At 32.6% G+C, this 22,768-nt stretch overlaps 1 protein-coding gene across 1 annotated transcript; it reads right to left on the bottom strand.

The window, feature by feature from the left end:
• Positions 1–11,267: 11,267 nt before the first annotated feature.
• Positions 11,268–22,241, bottom strand: LOC134711922 (transcription initiation factor IIA subunit 1-like). Its single transcript, XM_063572913.1, has 9 exons — positions 22,071–22,241; positions 20,092–20,193; positions 17,824–17,962; positions 17,283–17,332; positions 16,758–16,857; positions 14,645–14,784; positions 13,725–13,865; positions 12,997–13,086; positions 11,268–11,705 (listed from the first exon to the last, which is right to left on the bottom strand). Exons 1-9 carry the CDS (start codon positions 22,089–22,091, stop codon positions 11,598–11,600), a joined length of 891 nt encoding a protein of 296 aa, XP_063428983.1. The 5' UTR covers positions 22,092–22,241; the 3' UTR covers positions 11,268–11,597.
• Positions 22,242–22,768: the final 527 nt, after the last annotated feature.

Raw genomic sequence — 22,768 nt, 5'->3', positions numbered from 1 at the left:
GTGTTTGCTGAATCTTTCAACCAACTGAGATGTGATTTCGGATGTGGTGTAACCGGGATCTTTATGGAAAGATCCTGACAACTTGGTCTCCAAAATGAGAGGAGATGTAGTTGAACCGGTCTCATGAACAAGCGTGCATTCGGAATTAACTCTATGCAAAATGCCATTATGCCTAGTAATTATAGGAAGTGAAATGCAGACACTGCATTCCCTGATGAAAGAATTAATATTGCCATATTCAGTTTGTCTATTCTTTCCTGAGTTGGGCAAACTAGTCCCTTGTCCAAATGAAACTGCCCCCCTAAGTATATCAAGTTTTGAGTTGGTACTAGACTTGATTTTTCTCTGTTGATAAAAAAACCTAGTGAAATTAGGAGATCGAGACATTTCTTCCGATCTTGATATAATTGATTCTTGCTTTGATTGACTACTAGCCAATCGTCTAGATATACTACTAGTCTTACATTTTGAGTTCTCAGAAAAGCCGCTATAGTCCGGCGGCTTTGTGAAAAATTGTGCACATCCTGTTACAAGCATGAAATTTGGCATAGACCTTCCTCAACTATTACTCTTTTATTTCAGATAGGGAGGCATTTGAAAAAATGTCTGACTTCCGGTAAAATCCAAAATGGCGGACGTCATACTTAATTCAGCCAAATATCGAAGGCTAGCGTGTAAAAATATCCTATTATCATGCTACTATCATAATACTTGGTACAAAACTTTGTGTTTTACTACTTTTTGATAAATTAAATAGATTAGATGTCTTCAGAAACCCCACTTCCGCTTAAAATCCAATATGGCGGACATTGTACTTAAATTAGCATATTTTTTAGGGAGGGTAATTGAAATGTGTTTTAACGTATTGCTACTATAATTACATTGTGTATGAACCTTTCTTTGGTGCTTCTGATGGAGACAATGTATAAGACATATGTCTTAAAAACCCTTACTTCCGGAAGTATCCAAAATGGCGGACAGAGAAATATCAGTTTTTTATTCAAATTTTCAACTTTTTTCAATTTGATTTTATTTTGTGCTGGTCATTTAACTTTTGGCTTTAAGTTATCCCCAAAACCACTTATTCTAGCATGTTGTAAATGCTTAGATATAAAGTTGACACTTCCGGGGAAAATATGACGTAAATTTCAAAGATGAGTCCATAATCTATTTCTTCGTTGTAGAGATTTGGATAGATTGATTTAAACAAAAAAAATCACTATAGTACTAAAAAATATTTAAAGTTACTACTATGTGGCCAAGAATGCTTATTCACAGTCACCACCACATGTACACAAAGCAGTGCACGGGAGACCCGATTTTACACATCAAAAATAACCGCCGCATCCTTTCTTACATCCATAATGTACAAGCTTCTGAAAAAATGATGAGGTTTTAGAGAGATTTTTTTTTAAAAGGGACCCTATTTGTCCCTTCGCAATCCATTATAGGTGACAAGACTAGGTAGCATAAGAGTCAATATAAAGCTCGTCTCACTAAACACCTGCATTAGTATATTACACGTTTTATATGCTTGAAAAGACTAGAACAAGTCGTGGGAATAGCCTCACTTAAAATGAGTTTTCCCTTTTGTGCAACAATTGACTGTCTTGCTTCGTTAATCATGTTAGATCTGATAAGTTTGTACAGTACAACCCCGGTGATTTAGGCTGATCAATCATCATTCTTTATGTTAAAGTCACATCTTCAAATACCATCAATGTCTCCCACGCAGTCTTTTTTTTTCCCTTTTCAAGCAAAGAGAGAACATTATCACAACCCGTCATAAGGTATTGGTCAGAAATAAAAGTGTGTGATCACTCATTGCCTAGTGCATTTGAAAGGCCATTGATAGAGATTAATTTTTGCCTCCCCAAATACAATCCATAGTTCGTCTGCCCCAATGTCACGGAATAGCGAAATAGTATTGACAGCATCATCAGTGACTGTTAATCAAAAAAAAAATTTAATGTTAACATGGTGCTACACTTAAAATACATCACATGGTGAAAAAGATAGAATATCCTGAGCATTTGTTGCTACAACTACCATACCATCAAAGACTTCATCCACTCCTGTTACAGTCTCAAGGTATTTTATTAAGGTAAGGACATAATACCCAATCATCATACTCGTTAGGAAACACCTTGAAACTGTAACAACAGTGGATGTAGTGTTGGATGTGAACATAGAAAATACTGGTAGTTTGAAAGCTGCTAAAAGAAGCAAGGGCAACATTTATGGTAAAGGAAATACACAGACGAACCCAGGATTAAAAACATCCTCAAAATTGGGAAAGTTTTCTGAGAGATGACGACAGTAAGAAAGAACTTTTAAGTTTTCATTCACAGGAGCTTGCTCAATACAATTTTGAGTACAAGGTAGTTGAAGCAACAAATGCTCAGGATGTTCTGACAGTTCAGTGTTATCCACCACTTGATAATGTTTCAAGTTGAGCACCATGTTTACACGAAGAGACTGACACTAGAATGAAGATAGATGTGTCTGATGCAGTGAAACATAGACTTAACTGAGTCATGACTCAAACAGTCGATACTGATGTCATTGCTGTTTCGCTATTCCGTGACATAGGGGCAGACAAACTTTGGTTTGCATTTGGAAGGGGAAAAGTATAAGATATATATCAATCAATGACCTTTCAAATGCACTAGGCATTAAAAGATAACACGTTTGTTGGAAAAGGAACTGCGTTTCTGACATTAATGGAGTTTGAAGATGTGACTATAGCATTTAGAATGATGATTGACCAGCCAACATCACCATATGGATTTGATGTTTAATGTCATTGAAAACGGTACGTGGTTTTGTTGGAAGATCGAAAAAAAAAGAAACAGATTAGGTTAACAAGGCAAAAAAATATGTGTTTTTGCAGAATTTATGGAGGTGAAAAACAATACCACAGTCTTTGTAAATGTTGGAAATCAGCTTTGATTGTGAATTGCGCCCTACTGAGTATGCTGATTGGGTATTATGTCCTTACCTAAATAAAATACCTGGAAACTGAAATACGAGTGGATGAAGTCTTGGATACGTATGGTAGTTATAGCAACAAATGGTCAGGATATTCTATCTTATCCACCACGTAATGCATTTCTAGTTCGGCACCAAGTTCACATTTAGAGGCGGACACTAAAATCATGGTGCATGTGTCTGATGCAGTGATAAACGCACTTAAACGAGTCATGATTCGAACAGTCGTTAATGATGATGCTGTCACTACTGTTTCGCTATTCCGTGACATAGGGGTAGACGAACTATGGATTGTGTTTGGGAGGGCAAAAGACTTTGGATTAATATCTATCAATGGCCTTTCAAATGCAATAGGCAATAAGTGATCTGAGTGATCTGAAACATTTATTGTTATCCATGTCTTTACCTGTTGTGTTATGGTTCTCTCTACTTGAAAGGGGGAAAAAGACTATGTGGGAGACATTGATTGCATTTGAAGATGTGACTTTAACCAAAAGAATGATGATTATTCAGACTAAATCACCGGGGTTTTACTGTAAGATCGCACAAACTTAACAGATGGGTATAACATGGTTAACGAAGCAAGAAAATAACAATTTCCGCAACAGGGACGGCTTTTTGAGGCTATTCCCTCAACTTGGTTTAGTCTTTTCCAGCATGTAAATCATGCAATATACTTAGGTAGGTGTTTAGGGAGACGAGCTTGGGATTGGCTCTTATGCTACCCACTCCAGGCGGGGACAACGAGGATAACTTTTTAAAAACTCATTTTGTCAAAAGCTTATACATTGTGGATGTAAGAAAGGATACGTGGTCATTTTCAATTTGGAAAATCGGGTATCCCGTGCACTGCGATGTGTGCATGTCATGGTGACTGTGAATAAACATGTATTCTTGGTCAAATAGTAATAATTTTAAATAATTTTTAGTACTATAGTGATTTTATTTTGTTTTAATCAATCCATCCAAAACTCTACATCGAAGAAATAGATTGAGGACTCATCTTTGAAATTTACGTCATATTTTTAACCGGAAGTGTCAACTTTATATCTAAATATTTACAACATGCTAGAATAAGTGGTTTTGAGGATAACTTTAAGCCAAAAGTTTAATGGCCAGCACAAAATAAAATCATTTTCTTTACATTTTGAAAAAAATGAAAATTTGAATAAAAAATTGATATTTCTATCCGCCATTTTTGATATTACCGAAAGAAAGGGTTTTTAAGACATATGTCTTATGCATTGTATCCATCAGAAACACTAAAGAAAGCTTCATACACAATGTAATGATAGTAGCAATACGTTAAAACACATTTCAGTTACCCTCCCTAAAAAATTTAAGTACAATGTCAGCCATATTGGATTTAAACCGGAAGTGGGATATCTGAAGACATCTAATCTATTTAATCTATCCAAAAGTAGTAAAAAACAAAGGTCTGTACCAAATATTATGCTAGTAGCATGATAATAACTCATTTTTACACGCTAGCCTTCGATATTGGGCTGATTTAAGTATGACGTCCGCCATTTTGGATTTGACCGGTAGTGAGACAATTTTTTCAAATGCCTCCCTATCTGAAATAAAAGAGTATTAGTTGAGGAAGGTCTATGCCAAATTTCATGCTTGTAACAGGATGTGCACAATTCGTCTGAAATATGCTTGTAGCCGCCGGACTACTACTACGGAAACCATTTTTGTAAAGACTCTCGGAGCAGAAGTTGGTCCGAAACAAAGAACTTTCCACTGATAACACTGGTTCTGAACCGAAAATCTGAGAAACTTGTGATGTTTCTAAATTATTGGGATGTGTAAATAAGCATCGCTTAGATCCAGAGAAATGGCCCAGTCTCCTTGCTGGCGAACAGGTTCTATAGCATCTTTTTCTATAAGAGTATTTATTTTTTGGATTAAAATATCCGAGTCTTTTAAAGACACAGAGGTTTTCCGTATGCCTGTCCAAAATGGCATTTCTAGAAACTCTAGTTTGTAACCCTCTGCTATTACTGACAAGATCCATTGATAGTCTGTTATTTTTTCCCAATTGTCTCGAAAAAATCTTAGACGACGCCCAACTGGTATCTCGGCCTGATTCTGATAAATTATTACCTTCAACTCTGAGTCAGCTACTGTTTTTCTTTGGGATCCGAAAAGAATTCCAGTTGCCACCTGCTTTCTTTTCTTTATCGTTTTTTCCAAAGTCATCAGCCTTATTGTCTTTCTGGAACTTCCTAGGAGCAGATCTCACAGAAGATTTATTATAACTAAAACCTGAACGTTTATCAGCTGAATTAGCATTGTTATAATTAACATGAGTAGAACTATTGTTAGAACTATATCTAGGAGCTTTATTTTGCCAATCTTGACGCACCTGAGTAGATTCAAACTTTCTCTTATTATTGTTTTTATATTCTGGTAACAGATGGTCTAGTTGCTCACGTTGTTCTTTACGTTTCTCAAGTTTGTCTTCCAAACCTTTACCAAATACACCCTCATTAGAAAGAGGTAAATACAAAACTTTAGCCTGTATATCTTTCAAGTTATTTAAACCAGACTCAGTAGCTGCAGCCTTCCTGCGTATCATATGGTTAAACGCACCTGTGCGTCCTACCTGATCAAGAGACTTTGTCGAAATTGCAAACAAGTCCTTCACCATTTGACAAGTTTCTTCACTTACATTTTCATTTTCAACCCTCTCTAATAAGGTTCCTAATGTTTGTTGCGTATACAACACTGATATAATACCCATGCGTGAAGCCACCTGCCCTTGATAGGCTAGATTCTCTATCTGTTTTAAAGGTTGAGTAACCAACTGCTTGTGTTTGTCCCATGACTTAACACTATTTGTTCCATGAACAGTTCTTATCATTGGTTCTAATAAATCATCCGAACTGGGTACTTGCAAAAAGCTTTTAGATTAATCATTAACCGGAAAACAACTACGGTATTCATCCTTAAAAGCTGTAAGTTTCTCTGGATTTTTAGTTCTCCAGGAACGTTCTTTATTCTAACCTGTGCTTCATCAATGATCAAGCCACCAGAATTATCATAAGATTCTGAAGGAATATCTTCCTTGAAAAGCTTAGACAATAAATTTAAATTATCTGACTGCTTGTCTACAGTTTTATTGTCATTATTATCAATGTTACTTGTTTGTCTCTGATTTGACTGACTTTCAACATTGTTACTAGTAGTAGGTTGAGTTTTTAGATATTGGCTAAATCTTTCAACATTTCTTGATTTATTGCCAGCCTGAGAATAAACAGGACTACTGAGGCCACGAGAATATTCGTCCTCTGATGAACATAAACCAAGTAAATCAGCCTTTTCACGACTGTCTATATGAAGAGAAATTTCTGACCTATTGTCAAAATCAATATTTCTAATAATTCTAGGACTTCCCAAGTCCTCATCAAGATTTGCATTCAAAGAAATTACCGGTCTACGCTCCCCTGTACTTGGGACGTTATCCGAACTTTGTTCTCTCTGCGTGGCTAAACCACCAGATTGAGAAACATCTGCAAAAGTCGAACTACCTATAGTAGCACATGACTTGTTCAAAACAGCAAATAACATATCTATTTTCTTTTCAAACCTGTCTTCCATATTGGTTAAATTATTCTCAAGTTCAGCCGTCTTTGACACACGTTTCTTTTTCTTTGAAGAAGAGTCTTTTGTTGTCCTCTCCATTTTTTTCACGAGAAAATCACCCGTTGGCGTTTCACCTGCACTATCTGAATCTAAATTTTCAGCATTTGCATCAGTCAGTGAGTGTCTATACTCTTCAGCCATCGTCCAATATGAGCGGACGATAATATTAAATGTACATAAATAAAAATTTCAACGACGAGACTATAATAGAAAGTCTCAAAGTGAGAACGTCTTATTTTGTTGCCGCCGAAAGATAAACTGAGGAGGCATTCACCCAGATGATCAATGTTAGATAGATGTTTGAAATCATCCAGGTGTTGCGAGTTATGAGAACGTTGTTAGGGAGATAATCCTTATGTATATTCCTTCACTGGTAAGTAAAAATATATATGATATAAAATTCCAGTGTTGAATATCTAAATGATTTTTTTTTTCTTTTCCATTTGTTAATTAAACTTTGTTGTATCAGGAGTTAAAGGTTTTCATTGTTTCTTTTAGAATCTATTGGAATGAATCTTCATTTATCTATCAGCCTATTTGATGTACAACAATCTTCTATCAGCCTATTTGATCATGTCACTCTACATAGCTGGGTTTGAATCTCATTTAGCAATGACATAACTGTTGTAAGATACAATCAAATGTGTTCAGAGTGAAATAAAAATGCAAATGGATCTAAAACCATGCAGTCAAAATCTGATTAATTCACTGAAAGATGAGTATATATTCAGCACATACAAAAGTATGACAAACCATATTAGATAGTGAGTTAGGTGTAACAAGTCTTCATATTCATATTAGAATGAAACATTTTAGTTCTTCAAATTACTGCAGATTGAAAGTTTGAAATTCCGTCTTAAATTGTTTCTGCCTTAAAAAAATCAAACTTGATATGTGAAATGCACAAAACTGTATTACACTTCCTTTAATGACAGTATTTTACAAATGGGAACGTGCTTACTTACAATAATTATAAGTCTTTTTCTTGCAGTTTCATTTTTAACTCATTTGTAAATAATGCAGTTGTAATTGGAGATACTATTATGCTAATAAGAATAATAAAGTCAACAAAGTATAAATAGATGCAAGAAGATGTGGTATGAGTGCCAATACCAACTATGATAGTCTTTTGATGGAAGGTTAACAATTCAAAACCATCTTTGCTATCACAAATGATGTATAAATATTTAATACCAGAAAATAATGTTTAGTGATTTATAAAACTCATCAAAAATTTGTTTTAGATTTGTCTATCAGATGTCAAGTTATACATGAGAATTCATTTAAAGACAAACTTACTTCTTCCAGTTCAACAAGTTATAGAAAGAAAGATAACAAAAAGATTATGAACATGGGTTCAATGGCAACATGTAAACAAAAACACAACACCATCAGTATTTTTATTTATTTTCTTGAAAAATTACAACAATGTGCAACTTTCTTTGAAAAAATATATCAATAAATAAATTCAAATTACTTGAGGAAAATCATTATCATTACACATAATGCCAACAATTTAAAACTTAGTCATGTTCAAGGAAATATTCAAAGTATTTCCAGATATTTATTTATTTCAAATAGTAGAAAAAGAGTCGGAGTTAAAAAATAAAGATCAGAAAAAAAAGACTAAAATACCAACACTGAAGATCAAATTTTATTATTTTTTTACTGTTTCTTTTTTATAAAAAAAATATGAGAAAAGGCATGTAATCACGAATATGTTTACCAAATCTATATCTATAATTTGTTTATCAAACAAACATATCAATAAAAGCTACAATTTAAATAAAAATGTTTTTTAACAAAATTGAAATTAATGAAAGACAGTTCTATTTTTTTTGAAAAATTGAGAAAAAGCACTCTACAATATGGACCTCTCTTTCAAAGCAGAAAGAATGCACAAGAATATTCAAGATATCTCATATTCATTTTATACAATTACAACTTAACCTTTCAACAGAAGTACTAAAAAGTTCATATAGAAACATTTGGAACAGTAAAATTTTGCCACATTGAGAAAATGACTTTTTTAGTTAAAACTAAAGAAATTATCTCTCAACTTATAAATCAAACTTTTATTAGATAATTTTATTCAAAATGGTGGGATACAAGACGCCATCAGAAACAAAACATTTGTAATAAAACTGACATTTTATTTAAGAAGGATTTGTTTATCCTGACAAATAAAAAATGTTGCTTTTCAATTCTTAATTCTAATAGGTATTAATTCAATATCTACAGGTAACTAAATTCTTCCTAAATATTCCTGATTTGGTATTTCAGTACAAAATTAACAAAACTGTCCGAGATGCAGTCAGGAGAAAGTGGAAAAGTCAAAACAAAACTTTGCAATTCTTGCTTTTGATTATGTCTCTTTTAGCCTTTCAGAAATAGGAAACCCGTTGATATCATTTATAAACATCTTGAATACTAGGATACATCAAATTACCTGTAAATAATTTAAAAACAAGACCAAAAAGAGAAATTTGAGTTCAACTTAAAATGGCATTGTAAATACATAGTGCATTCCACTTTCCATAGAAGTCTGCATTATCAAACTGTGCAGGTAAAAAAATGAAGAAAAATACATAACCAACCATTGACTTATTTATAGGAACCTTGGTACTCTTTATGAAGAACCTTTTATTTGTAATGGAGAAAAATAGAACTGATAAATGTTCCAGGGAGATAGACCATGTGGTAAACTTGTTAAGGCCAACCTAACTTACAAACCACATGCTAAATATTCCAAAGACAAATAATCTTATGGACAAGAGAATAACAGTATACACCCCTTCAAGTTGTATCTCATACTTTGAAAATAATTATATAATTTGGACGTGTACAGGATTTAATCTCAATTGATATGACAGTTTTACAGTACTCAATCGTTGATTGTATATCATTAACTATACACACATAAAACAAATTTACAATGATTCATATTACACATTTAACAAAAATGAAAGTTAAATGCAAGATCTTTAAAAATTAACAGAAAACAAACAGCAAATAATCCAGTTTTTTCTGCACTTTTCATGATTAAGATAGGGAAAATAAAGTTTAGTTCAAAAGTCACATGATTTTGTCACTCTATATATTTCTCAAAAGGAAATTTTTAATTTACCATCATAAACAGTAAAATTCTAAATCTTGTACAACCTTTCGAAATATGTTATTATACATTCAGTATCATTCATTAAGACATTGTAACATTCCTACATTGATATGGGTAATTGAATATATTTTCAATAACATTCATCTCATCATAAGTGACCAGACATACAAGAAAAATAACAATTGTATTAAAAAGTTCTCTGCTATGAAAAGTGTCAACTTGCAATTGCAAAATGCAATACATGAATTTATCTTTTAAGCCCGTTTGTCACTATATAGAGAAAATAACCTGCAAATGTATCAATATTTGCTGATCAGCAATTTCAATGGATTTCTTGATTGACTACTACCACGAAACCATGAAAATTAAACAAATCGCATTGTTTCTTTTTGTTTGCTTATGGCAGCTTCAAACTTTAAATTTTACATTCATATAATCAAGCTTTTCCTCCATGTCTTTGGCAAACAAGTCGACCCATTTATAAATATTTGAAACCTTTTGGAACACTTAAAATTTTGGCAATAAATAGAAAAACTAATTATCAGAGTTTGTTGGTATACAAAAATTGTGACAGTACCTGTTATTATAAAGAAGTCTTTGAACAAGGACAAGATTTTATTTTAGGTAAAGATCTAGACTTTCCTATTTGAATTTTGCAGGTGTCTATGTTCCTCAGCTGAATATATTTGCATAGTTCAAAAACAATATACTGCCTTCACTTCTGTAAGCTAAGTTAATATTTCAAAGTTCTGTGCATCTTCGTTTTAAAACATCCACGAACCTGGATTTACAATGTTTGAACCATTAGTACAATATAGTATACTGTAAACCAACTTATTTTTGCAAGTGATTTATTTTCGTGACTTTCGTGAGTAGAAAAATAACGGGAATATGTCAATCGTTGATCTTTCCTTAATAAACTTCAAGTAAATCAGATAATCGCGAAATTAAATAGCCGCGAAGTGGTCAAGAAAGGGTAAAACGCAAAATAAAGTATCCGCAAAAATAAGCTGGTTTACAGTATTTAGCAATGAAATGCACAAAAAAGTATTCATTTTAGATCTAAGAGTACATATCTAATTTCAATTTTCAATTTCCGACGTCTCATATAAAGATGCTATGTGATATTACTATGATGTGTGTTGCATGTTATATTCTTTTTAACTAAAAAATGCATCACAAATCAAGCTACATTTTAAAATTGTACAAGATGACATTTAGTTTATCATTTCATTTACAAAAGATTATACAGATAAAGCAAATAACAATTTACTGGCCTTTCTGGTCCCAAAGTAAAGAAACTTGTATGAATTCTAGTATACACAACATGCTACATCTAAATGTACAAAAGGTAAAAAATAACCTATTTTTTCCTGATTGCAAAAGAGGGTTTACCAAATTCAGAAGAGATTAATTTAAAAAAAATGTCATGGAAGGACCATTTCTGTACCCTTCACAGAAGCTGTGGTATCACAAGCAAAATATACATGGAATGATCAGTTATACAATAAATGCAAACCCTTTTTACCAACTTTTACAATTGAATGCTTATACCATTATTGCATCTGGTAACCTTTTCGAGATACAATAAAATAATAGGTTTTGACCATGTCCAATATTTGATGTATTTATAAGGGATTTTGGCAAAACAGTTAGAAAAAATACAAACACATCATAACATCAAATGAAAATAATATAACAGTAGCACTGTCAAAACATTCATCAACAATAGGTGGAGTTCATCATACAACTATTAAAACTAGCTTAAAATATTCGTCCACAACTGAAGATACATTGCACCATCATACCCTTGGAAGGTTTAAAATAGACAACACATTTACCACTCTGCATCTCCGTTAGCTTTCTGGAAAACAAAGTCTCTACCGTTGAGATTCATGATACCGTCTTTTAAATAAAATTTCCATTTATTTTTATTTCTGTTTATCTGAAAAATAAAAAATTACATCAGGTTTCAGAGAATCAATCATTTATAACTTGAGGAATACACTTTGCTTAAATGTGTACTCCTAATGCCCACTTACAACACTTGGGACTCTTAAATCAGTTTACCAAATCGTTTTTGTAATAAAATTTACTCCCTCAAACATTGTGTGAAAAGTATTAACCTCTCTGATGAAATTGTACCTCGTTGCTTCTGTAACCATGATAAGCATTATCAAGCATTATATGAAAACCTATTTTTTATGATAATTTATAGGGTACAAACCATTTCTATGTTATAGTAACAAAAAATTCATAGTAGTGGTCAACTCCATAAATTTTTGTTTGAAGCTATTTAGAAATTATATATATATGTTGAAATATATACTGATCAGATATGAAGATTTGTTTAAGTGACTTGACCTTTCATTCACCAGATTTATTCAACCAATACTAATGTCAAAGTTCACAATTCAGACTAAGCAAGCTCTTGTGTTTAAGTTAGCTGTATTTCTATTTGTATCTATCAGATGAGTTGATCCTTTACTACTGACTTTTATAGTTAGTTCTTATGTTGTACTGTTACACTACTGTCCCAGGTTAGGGGAGGGTTGGGATCCCACTAACATGTTTAACCCTGCCACATAATGTATGTATGTGCATGTCCCAATTCAGGAGACTGTAATTCAGTGGTTGTCGTATGTTGATATTTTTCGTTATTTTTTTTACATAATTAAGGCTGTAAATTTTCTCATTTGAATTGTTTTACATAGGGTTTTAATGGTGGTACCTTCATAAAGAATACCTATAAAAATTCTTGCCAAATCAAGTTAACGGTAATTTTTAGTGAAAGACAATAAAATGTACACTTTCTTTTAGACGATAAAAACACGTACTGATTTTGATGAATCACATTAATTTTTTCAAAAAATGACAGTAACCATTATTAATTTGAGACCTCTGACGAATCACAATAAGGATATTTTGACGAACCTAGGTAAAACTTTAACCAATCTGATGCTAAAGGTAGCCAAAAATGACTGTTTGACGCCTGTTGGTAAAGGGCATTAATACCCTCCTATATTTGTCATTTCGAGGTCTTTTATAGCTGACTATGCCTATGGGCTTTGCTCATTGTTGAATGCCCTATGGTTGTTTATTTCTGTGACATTTGGTCTCTTGTTGAGTGTTGTCTCATTGGAAATCATACTACATATATACTTTTTTATATTGAATCACATTTTCCCTATAACATTAGGTATGCATGTTGACATCACTGATGTATAATTCCTCACCTTATCATACTGACATACAACAACATTATCTGTGTCAAACAAATCTGTGGGGTCTTCATCACTAACATCATCTTCTGAGTTTAAAGGCTCCTATTAGATAATATATTTAAAAGATTAATTAAAACTTATTGTTGAGAATAGAAAGTACATTTCTATATCTAGACTATTTCCATAGCAGACTTAGTTAAAGTAAGTATTCATTCACTGCCAAGAAACTGTTGTCATAAGTGGCAATCTAAATAATGATTGATGTGTAATGTACATGACATCAACACAAAGGCTAATTCTCTGACATTACTTATCTTAAACTTTACTATTTACATAAAATGAAATTTAATAGAGAAAATAAGTCTTTCATTCACGATTAGTTGTCTATTGATTTTTTTGAAACTTTATACGGTGAAGTTGCTTTATCCATATATTCACTCAACATAGTCAAGTCTAACCAATTTGCTTGCATAAAGACATTTTTTTAAACCCAAAATGATCAGGCAGAATAAATCAGTTTATTTTAGGTAAAGCCATCTGATGCAAACTGTTTCACCTGAGCCATATTCATTTCAATACCAATATCATATGTTTTTTAAACTCTCTGTAAAATTCAAATTGAACTCACTGTTAGAACCTTACATGCAAGCTTTTAAACTATAGAACTACCCAATACGCCTTAGAAATAACTAGCATTAAACCTATTTGAACTTTTGAAAAGAAAATGTTTAACATCGAACCTCTTCTTCTCCTTGGAATTCATCTTCACCATCTTTGTTCTCATCGTTTTCATCATCATCGTCATCATCATTGTCGTCATCATCGTCATCTTCTGAACTGGAATCATCAGCACCATCAAACTGTAGTACCCCTTGGGTATTCTACAAACAAAATCTTAATTCTAATATGACATTTTTCTTTCACTTTGAAAATATATATATATACCAAGAGCAGCCTCAACGTTGTCGTAATAATGCCTGTTACAATATACCTCTCACGTAAATGCACATGTATCGTAATCTGTTTGTGCATATGTACTATGCAGATTTCGCTGGTTTAAAAATTGCAATTGAAAAAAAAATAATGCATTATTACAGCTAAGAAAAATGTACAAAAACAAAATAAAATAAAATTCTGCGAAATTTTATGAATACTTTGGCTCTGAAATGCTTTTAAAATTAATCCTTAATAGAATTATATTAATATAGTATATTGTTTTTTTTACTTCTAAAACTGTGATTTATTTTTTTGTAAACTTCTATTATATCATAAATGTACATAGTTAATCACATTTCACAAATCACTGTACTGTACAATGTGTTGATATTGCATTTCAGAATTTAAAGCGATTGTTTGTGTTACAAAAGTTAGTTTAAAAGGGTAAACTGCATTAACATAGAAATGTCCGAAACATATGTTTGAAATATTTTAACTGGATCTTAAATCAGCTTCTTAAAAGGGCTACAATATGTATAATAAACTGGCCATTACCTTAAAGAAAAAGCTTATTATAAATTATAATATTATGATTGCATCCTACTTTTTCAGTTCTTAGGTTGAAATTTTCACATTTGAAAAGCCATCATGTATTTAACAACTTAATATTCCTAATCTGAGATAAATAAAGGCAACAGTTGTATACCCCAGTTTGATAAATTACCTGACTATTTTGTACAACAGTTGGGACTTGTCTATTCTGCTGGACTAGAGTAGCTTGCTGTGGTATAGTTGTTACAATCTGGGCCTGACCTGCTTGCTGTTGTTGAGGCATTGCTGCTTGTATAATAAACTGGCCATTACCTTAAAGAAAAAGATTATAATATATTATAATATTATGATTGCATCCTACTTTTCAGTTGTTAAATTTTGAAATTTGCTTGCATGTGACAAAGTTGTCAAGCCACAACTTGAGATTTTGAAAATTTCAGCTGGAGTTTTTGCCTCATAACTGGAGATTGGTATTTTTTGTGTATAAACTGCTTATTTTCCTTTCTGGTTAATGATTCTATACCTTTTAACACTTCCATAGCCATTTTACTTGATAGAAATAGAAGATAAGGGGTTTTCATATAATTATTTATCATATATATGTAGGACTCAAATCTATAGCGGGTTCCAAATCTATGGCAGATTCCTAATCTATGGTAAATGTGACGTTACAAATGCCAAACAACTCAAATCTATCGCAGATTTTTGTTTTCTCCAAATCTATGGCAGATCTGGGGGAAAGAGTAACATATAACGTCACAATTGAATAACGCAATATTATATCTTTGCTGCCGCTAACGCTTGCGGAACCAATAGATTTGAACACCATTCAAGATGAAGATATTTCCCAGACAACAATCTGTAGGTGGTTTAAAGGAATATGTGACCTATTATCCTGAAGATGGACAAAATGTGCTGTACTGGCTGAATCCCACGATGAATTATGGCACCGCTATTTTCAGTACCAAATTTTTTTGGAAAAAAGGAGTTTTGGGGCCCATTTTAGCTGGCTGTTAGGTGTGAGCCAAGGCTCTGTGTTGAAGACTGTACCTTGACCTTTAATGGTTTACTTTTATAAATTGTTACTTGGATGGAGAGTTGGCACTCATACCACATCATTTATCTATCTAGTAGTAGTTTACTGTCTATGGCTGGCAAAGTTTATAAAGTGAAATATAAATTTACCAAATACAAACTTGATTTAAATCGTCATCAAATAAAAAAGATGTATTAATGATATCGCTGAAATAAATATTATTTGAAAATTCAAACTGATCATCTCTATTTGTCAATGTTTGTTACTCTTTTAATATTTTTTTTTTTTTTAAAGCGACCTTCTTGCTTTTTAAAGGTCTTATTAGTTGGTTTAATGAATTGGTTAAACAAGCTAGGTACCATGCATGCGCAGATTAATTTATTTTCATTTTTTACAGCGCACATCATTTTAATCTTGAAGTCTAGCTGTATTAAGGCATATGAATTTATCATTTATAATTTTTTTTTTTGGTTGACCATTTAGGAATGTATATTTCACAAATGTTTGTACACATGCTCCCGTTGTTGTATATTTCCACATACTTAAGACAAGTAATTGGTTGAAAATGTACTGTTTTCCATTTGCACAAAACTTGCCATACATTTCGAAACAACATAAATCCGCCATAGATTAGGAATTGATAAAGTTGTGAGCTTGCTGGCGGGTTGATGTCTAAAGTGATTTTTATAGTTCGTTCTTATGTTGTACTGTTATACCACTGTCCCAGGTTAGGGGGAGGGTTAAGATCCCGCTAACATGTTTAACCCCGCCACATTATGTATGTATGTGCCTGTCCCAAGTCAGGAGCCTGTAATTCAGTGGTTGTCGTTTGTTTATGTGTTACATTTTTGTTTTTCGTTCATTTTTTTACATAAATAAGGCCTGTTAGTTTTCTCGTTTGAATTGTTTTACATTGTCTTATCGGGGCCTTTTATAGCTGACTACACAGTATGGGCTTTGCTAATTGTTGAAGGCCGTACGGTGACCTATAGTTGTTAATGTTTGTGTAATTTTGGTCTTTTGTGGATAGTTGTCTCATTGGCATTCATACCACATCTTCTTTTTTATATTTGCCAGTATTGACCACTTGAGTATTATCTGGGGTGGTAAATACCAGTAAATACCACTGGTAAATACCAGAAATGGTCAATACCACCCAACCTTGCTGTTGCCTACAGTGGAAGCATAAAAGATAAGATTGATATATGAATGAAGCAATGCTAATGCTTTGTATTGTTATCAAACTTACTGGTGGGTAATAATGTATACCCTTGGGCTGCTAAGGCCTGTAATTGTTGTTGGAACACACCCTGTGGTAATGCCATTGCTGCTACTGCTGCTGGTTGGCTCTATAAATACATACATTTAAGGTTTTAGTAACCATATTTGATATCAATTCATTAACTTTTCTTGTCTTTACATAAAAACTAATCTATTCTTTAAGACCATATGTTGACAACTAGATGTTTTCTTATGGTTTATTTGTGCTGTTGATAGCTGTTGCATTCACATACATGTATGTTTCATATCCTCAGTCATTTATCCTAATAGAAAATTTACTTTCAGTATCTTAACTCAATATCGAATAAAAATCTTAAAATCAATTCCCAGTTTGTTCAGAGACCTCTAACATGTCTTGTGAAAACACTTTTAAATCAATAAGTTTTCAAGTTACATTAGAATTTGAATCAAAGAAAAAAATAAAAGTAGGAGAAGGTATCTCTAATAAAAAAATGTTGAACATATGCAGTTAAACATGTATGATAACACTCACTATTTCACCTCCTTGATGTGTGGCTATATGTACAGGAACAGGTATTTGGGCTGTACAAAAAACAAAATACATATATTATTTTACATGATAAGTATTGTTCCCATACATAAACATTGAATTGATCTTTTCACATCCCTTCATTTTTTATTTTCAGCAATTTATTTAGTAAAATGTTAGTACATTAAGACCATGTTATATTAGTCAAGAGTCACCATAAGTCGTACATTACAGCACATTTTAGTACCAGAACAATTTGAAGTCCACGAAATCACCGATGGGATCAATTGTGTACATCGTGTCAAATCATAGTTTAAATTAGTAATCCATAGATGAATTGTGGTAGACAAAACCTAAATATATAAGACTTTTGCATGTTACTGCATTTTCCCAGTTATATAGATAACTTTTCAACTTCAGCGTTGATGTAGTGAGGTGAGCATTTTTCTCCATGTTAAGGTCCTCACTATGACTTTATGACAGCAACACCAGCAATGTATACTCAAATTTGGTTTGTATTTGTAGCTTATCTATAACAACTAACCTTGTGTTCGTGGTGGGGCTTGTTGTTGATGCATAATCTGTGATGTATACTGTATTGTGGTGGGTAGTTGAATTCCTGTTTCTTGTGTTTCTAATACTGGATCTAATGCTTTTGACTGTTGAAGTTTATTTTCCCAAGACTGAAATAAAGATCACAAACATCATTTAATGTGTAATACTGATACACATAACTGTCTTACTGTACATAATGATGGGGCTAACAGAAAAACTTTAATAAAATTACCCCCATAAAGTTGGGTATCCATTTTTGTTGTAAACTGCATGCCTTAAAACTCGAAAATAAAATTTTGATTAATAACTGTATGCATATACATATATATTATGTATCTTTGGAATCTGCTCACAGTAGTTAGAGATGAATCTAAGTGATTTTTCAGTAACAAAATATATCGTTTACCCATTTCCAGATTTCCAGCTTGTGTTGTCCTTTGGAAAACAGTTATGTTGGGTTATATATATGTATAAATAATAATCAAAAGTGGGATATAATTTTTTTTGTAAGTGTAAGCCAACAACACAAATAGAACTGCTTCCTGATAATGGATCATTCTTTTCTAATGGTTAACTAACATGTAACAGGGATGATTCTACTATATAGTTTAGGGCCGCTTAACGGCCCTCAAATCAGCCAGCGGCCCCAAAAAAATTAATGTGAATTGAAATTCCCAACTCAGAAGAAAAGATTAAAAAATGGTATTTTCGGAAATGTTTCCGTCACCGATTTAGGCAGCTATAATTTTTCATAATTTGCCGTCAAAGAGTTTTAAAATTCAGATGAGAATGCTATCAACGATTGCGTTTTATTAACAATGATTTAATTATGTCAACATGTGGTAAACAATTTAGCAGCCGGATTTAATTGATGGAAATGTAATGGGAGTATTTGATCTCGTAAAAGCAGATCGCCCAGCAGGTCGATAAAAAGTTGCTTTTTGTCAAAATGGGTCTCATTAAAGCAGACCTCAGCAGAGAGCAAAATACCAATTTAGATATAACATTGATGAATAAATCTTAATGGGCGCCGATCTCGTAAAAGCAGATCGCCCAGCAGAGCCGGTTATATAATATGATGAAAACTTTTTTTGTAAAAGAAATTAATTTATATTTTGTCAGGCTCTATTTCCTCAAAAGACAAACGTTTGAGCGTTTTTGAAAATACATGAGGATGATAGATCATTCATGAAATGGATGTCAACATCATGGATCTTTTTCAAAAGTTGTGAAGTCTGAAGATGATCCAAAATATGATAATATTTAAACACAATGGTTCAATGCTTTTATTTCCTGTTTCTTAGGGTTACACCTAAAGTAAAACTATGGCAACCTTCTACCACTAAACAGAAAGCAAAAATCACAAAAAAAATCATATCCAATAAGTACTTGAACTTTTTTAATTGCTTTTCTGAATTCAACAATTGACCAGTTGAAATCCATTTGAATCAAGGTAAATTTATAAGGATGACCTTCTGTTGAAAAAAATACCCAATGGATGATTTTTTTCAGTGGTTTATGATAGCTGTTATATATGTAAAAGGCCTAGGTTAATACCATAGCTATGAGAAGATAATGCATTCATGTGCAAAGATTTTCATGTATCAACTTTCCTGGTCTCAATCCAATAACTGTCAAGCGATCTGGTTATCATATACCGGTATATCATAATCAGTAGCCTGTCCAGAATTATTCAAAATGTTACAACTTATTACAGCAGTCTACAGGTGAAACCTAATATACATTTTCCGTTTTTACAGGAAAATAATGTTATTTCGTCTTAGATTTTAGACATAAAAAATTCCCAATTAGGATGAAAATTCCCAATTTAATGTTCATGGGACCCATCCGAAAACACCTGGAATCATCCCTGTGTAAATGTATGACACGAAGAAAAGTTACAAATATCAAGTCATTTTCCTTGACATACTGGAACTATATACTATACACTTTCAGAGTTCGTGGGATCTTTTTTTCCTTGGTGGTCCTTGAAGAAAATCTGCTGGTCCTCACTATTAATTGTATTGAAAAATACTAAAATTGTGTCAGTCCTATGCAAAATTTTGGTGGTAAAATCCTGAGGACCGCCACTTTTCCTGAACTCAGCACTTTACACAATTTATCATACATTCAAATTTAACTCAAAATTATTACAAGAAAACCTCTCCAGTGAGTTTAGACTCTTAAAAGTTTTGCTTTCATAATTTTTTTTTAAAACAAAATGATAATTAAGTTCTATTATGACTATAAATGTCACCTGTTTTAATTCTTGTAGGACTTGCTCATCAACTCCTTCATCTAGAAAGGCTTCTCTTACATTAGCTATAACATCATCAACTACTGACTTGTATAATCTCGGCTACAATAAAAAAACATCAACATTTATACTATCATTCTCGACTTTTTCAACATTGTTTTTTTTTTGGTATTGTTTCTATTACAAATTTAAAGCACAATTTCTGCTTTTCAGCAACAAAGCATCTTTAGTTACAACTTACATGGCAATCACATAAAATAATTTTTACTATTAAGTATAAACACCCTGTATGTTTGATGTAAATATAATTCTTTAATTTATATAGATTTATTAACTTGTTTAGCTCCACCTTCAACACTACTATGCTATTTTATTGCCGTCAGTTTTTATTGGAGGAGGAAGCAGAAGTGCCCACAGAGAACCCCCAACCTGTGGTAGAAAATGGACAATAATATAGTCAGCTAAGATAAGAGCTGCACCTGCCTCATACAGAATTCACATAGCAGCAAAACATATCTACTAATTATTTTTATCAAATACCTATTTACTGGAAGTAATACGAAAACCAAATATTGATACAGGATATTTTTAAAGAAACTAAAGTAAAAGCAGAATATGAAATAAACACCCAAATATGAGGCTCGTAATAGACGAATAACAGTTAAAATTCTTCCCATGACGTTAGAATAACAGAAAAACAATCTTGCCATATAACGTTAACGGTATTTTTGGTGCATGACCATAAAATGTTATTCTTTCAGAGGATATTATACAATCACTGTCTTTTGATGAGGTAAGTATGCGGTTTTATTGACTTTTGAAAAACTGATATTTACTGAGGCCGACGGCTGAATTGAATATCAGTTTTTCAAAAGTCAATTAAACCCATATTTACCGAAACAAAAGACAGTAATTGTTTTATTCCATATTGAATTGAAATGAATTTGATGACAAACATATACCAAAACAAATTGTACATGAAACATTTTACCATAACGTTGCATGTAAAAGCGCATGTCTCGTTTTGTTTATATACCGGATTAGACCATTGGTTTTCCCGTTTGAATGGTTTTACACTAGTAATTTTGGGGCCCTTTATAGCTTGTTGTTTGGTGTGAGCCAAGGCTCTGTGTTGAAGGCCGTACTTCAACCTTTAATGGTTTACTTTTTAAATTGTTACTTGGATGGAGAGTTGTCTCATTGGCACTCACACCACATCTTCCTATATCTATGACGTTTAGCACAGTGAATAACACTTTCTCAGGTGAATATGCTTTTTTATTCAAAATCCAATTCACATAGAGAAACTTACTAAAATAATACCAATATGGAATAAATAAAATTGTTTAATGAATCACGTTAATTTTTTTCGAAAAATTATGATATAATTATTTGAGAACTCAGCAAATCATAATAAGGATATTTTAACAAATCAAGGTGAAATTTTTACAAATTTGACCATGACTGTTTGAAACCTAATGATAAAGAGCATAACTAATTTACTATCCTCAGATATCATATTGTAAAAAAAAAAAGCATTTTTTGCGTAATGACTAAATAAAGTAGATCAACCTCACCAATTATAAAGTCAAAAACAAAGTTTTGATAAATGCATTTATGACATTTACACAATTGTTTAATATTCATTTATATCCATGTATATGACTAGACTTCTTTTAAACTAGCATGAAAAGGGGGGTTTAAAAGATGCAAAATATTGTGTACAATATATAAAATACAACTTGTAATGAGCATTTTAGTGGTATTTCTGATATTGCAATTATAATGTTGGATGCTTTGTGGTTTTCCACATGTTCAAATTTTCATTCAGGTCCACCTGTTGTTCGGTGGTTGAGTATATCAGTTTACAAATCAAGATGGATTCCATTGTTTTCGATTTACGAAATTTTTTATGAACGGTATTGACATTTTAGACAACATATATTTCAACATAACATCAATTTTGTTTTGAAACTCACCACCTGGTTAGGTGTAGCCATTTTTTAATGGTTTGTTTATGTCCGAGGAAAACGAGTCATATATTCCTCTGACTTGTGGGCTGTAAGAAAGCCGAAGTCGACTGCCACTGCTGCGCTTATATAGCTGGTATTAAATCCTGTATGTCTAGAGGGCGCTGCTACTGTTGACGTCACAAGCACCTGCCAGCTGATTGATTGTCTCGCGATATATTTCGAGGATAACTTGACGCGGGAAATACGAAATGATTACAAGAAAAGATTGCATATGTTAAATTCAAATATCGAATTGCACAGAATTACTGTCCCATTTTAACTCGCTATGTCGTCAACCCGATTGCCGTCTGGATTGTCTACAGCTGTACTACGGCCAAGGATATAAAAGATCAGATACATTGGCGGATCCAGGGGGGTGTTCCGGAGGTTGGAACCCCTTTTTTTTTACGATCTATGCATTTGAATGGGAGCATATAGTTGGAACCCCCTTTTACTCTGGGTTGGGAACCCCAACTTTTTAAAATGGCTGGATACCGTCCCTGAGCTCAGCCTCTGAGATATGTCCAAAAAGGGACAAGAAATAATACCCAAAGAAATAAACTTTAGCTAGATCAGCTTTGTCCCTGGGAATCGAAACCCTGCTTTCTTAATGCATCAATAGAAAAGTTACTTTTGGTTTTTTTTAAATTGAAAATTTTATTTAA

The sequence above is a fragment of the Mytilus trossulus genome, chromosome 3 (assembly GCF_036588685.1).
Source record: "Mytilus trossulus isolate FHL-02 chromosome 3, PNRI_Mtr1.1.1.hap1, whole genome shotgun sequence".
Classification (NCBI taxonomy): domain Eukaryota; kingdom Metazoa; phylum Mollusca; class Bivalvia; order Mytilida; family Mytilidae; genus Mytilus; species Mytilus trossulus.
Note: the sequence above shows the minus strand (reverse complement) of the source record. Positions and strands in the feature narration are given on the sequence as shown.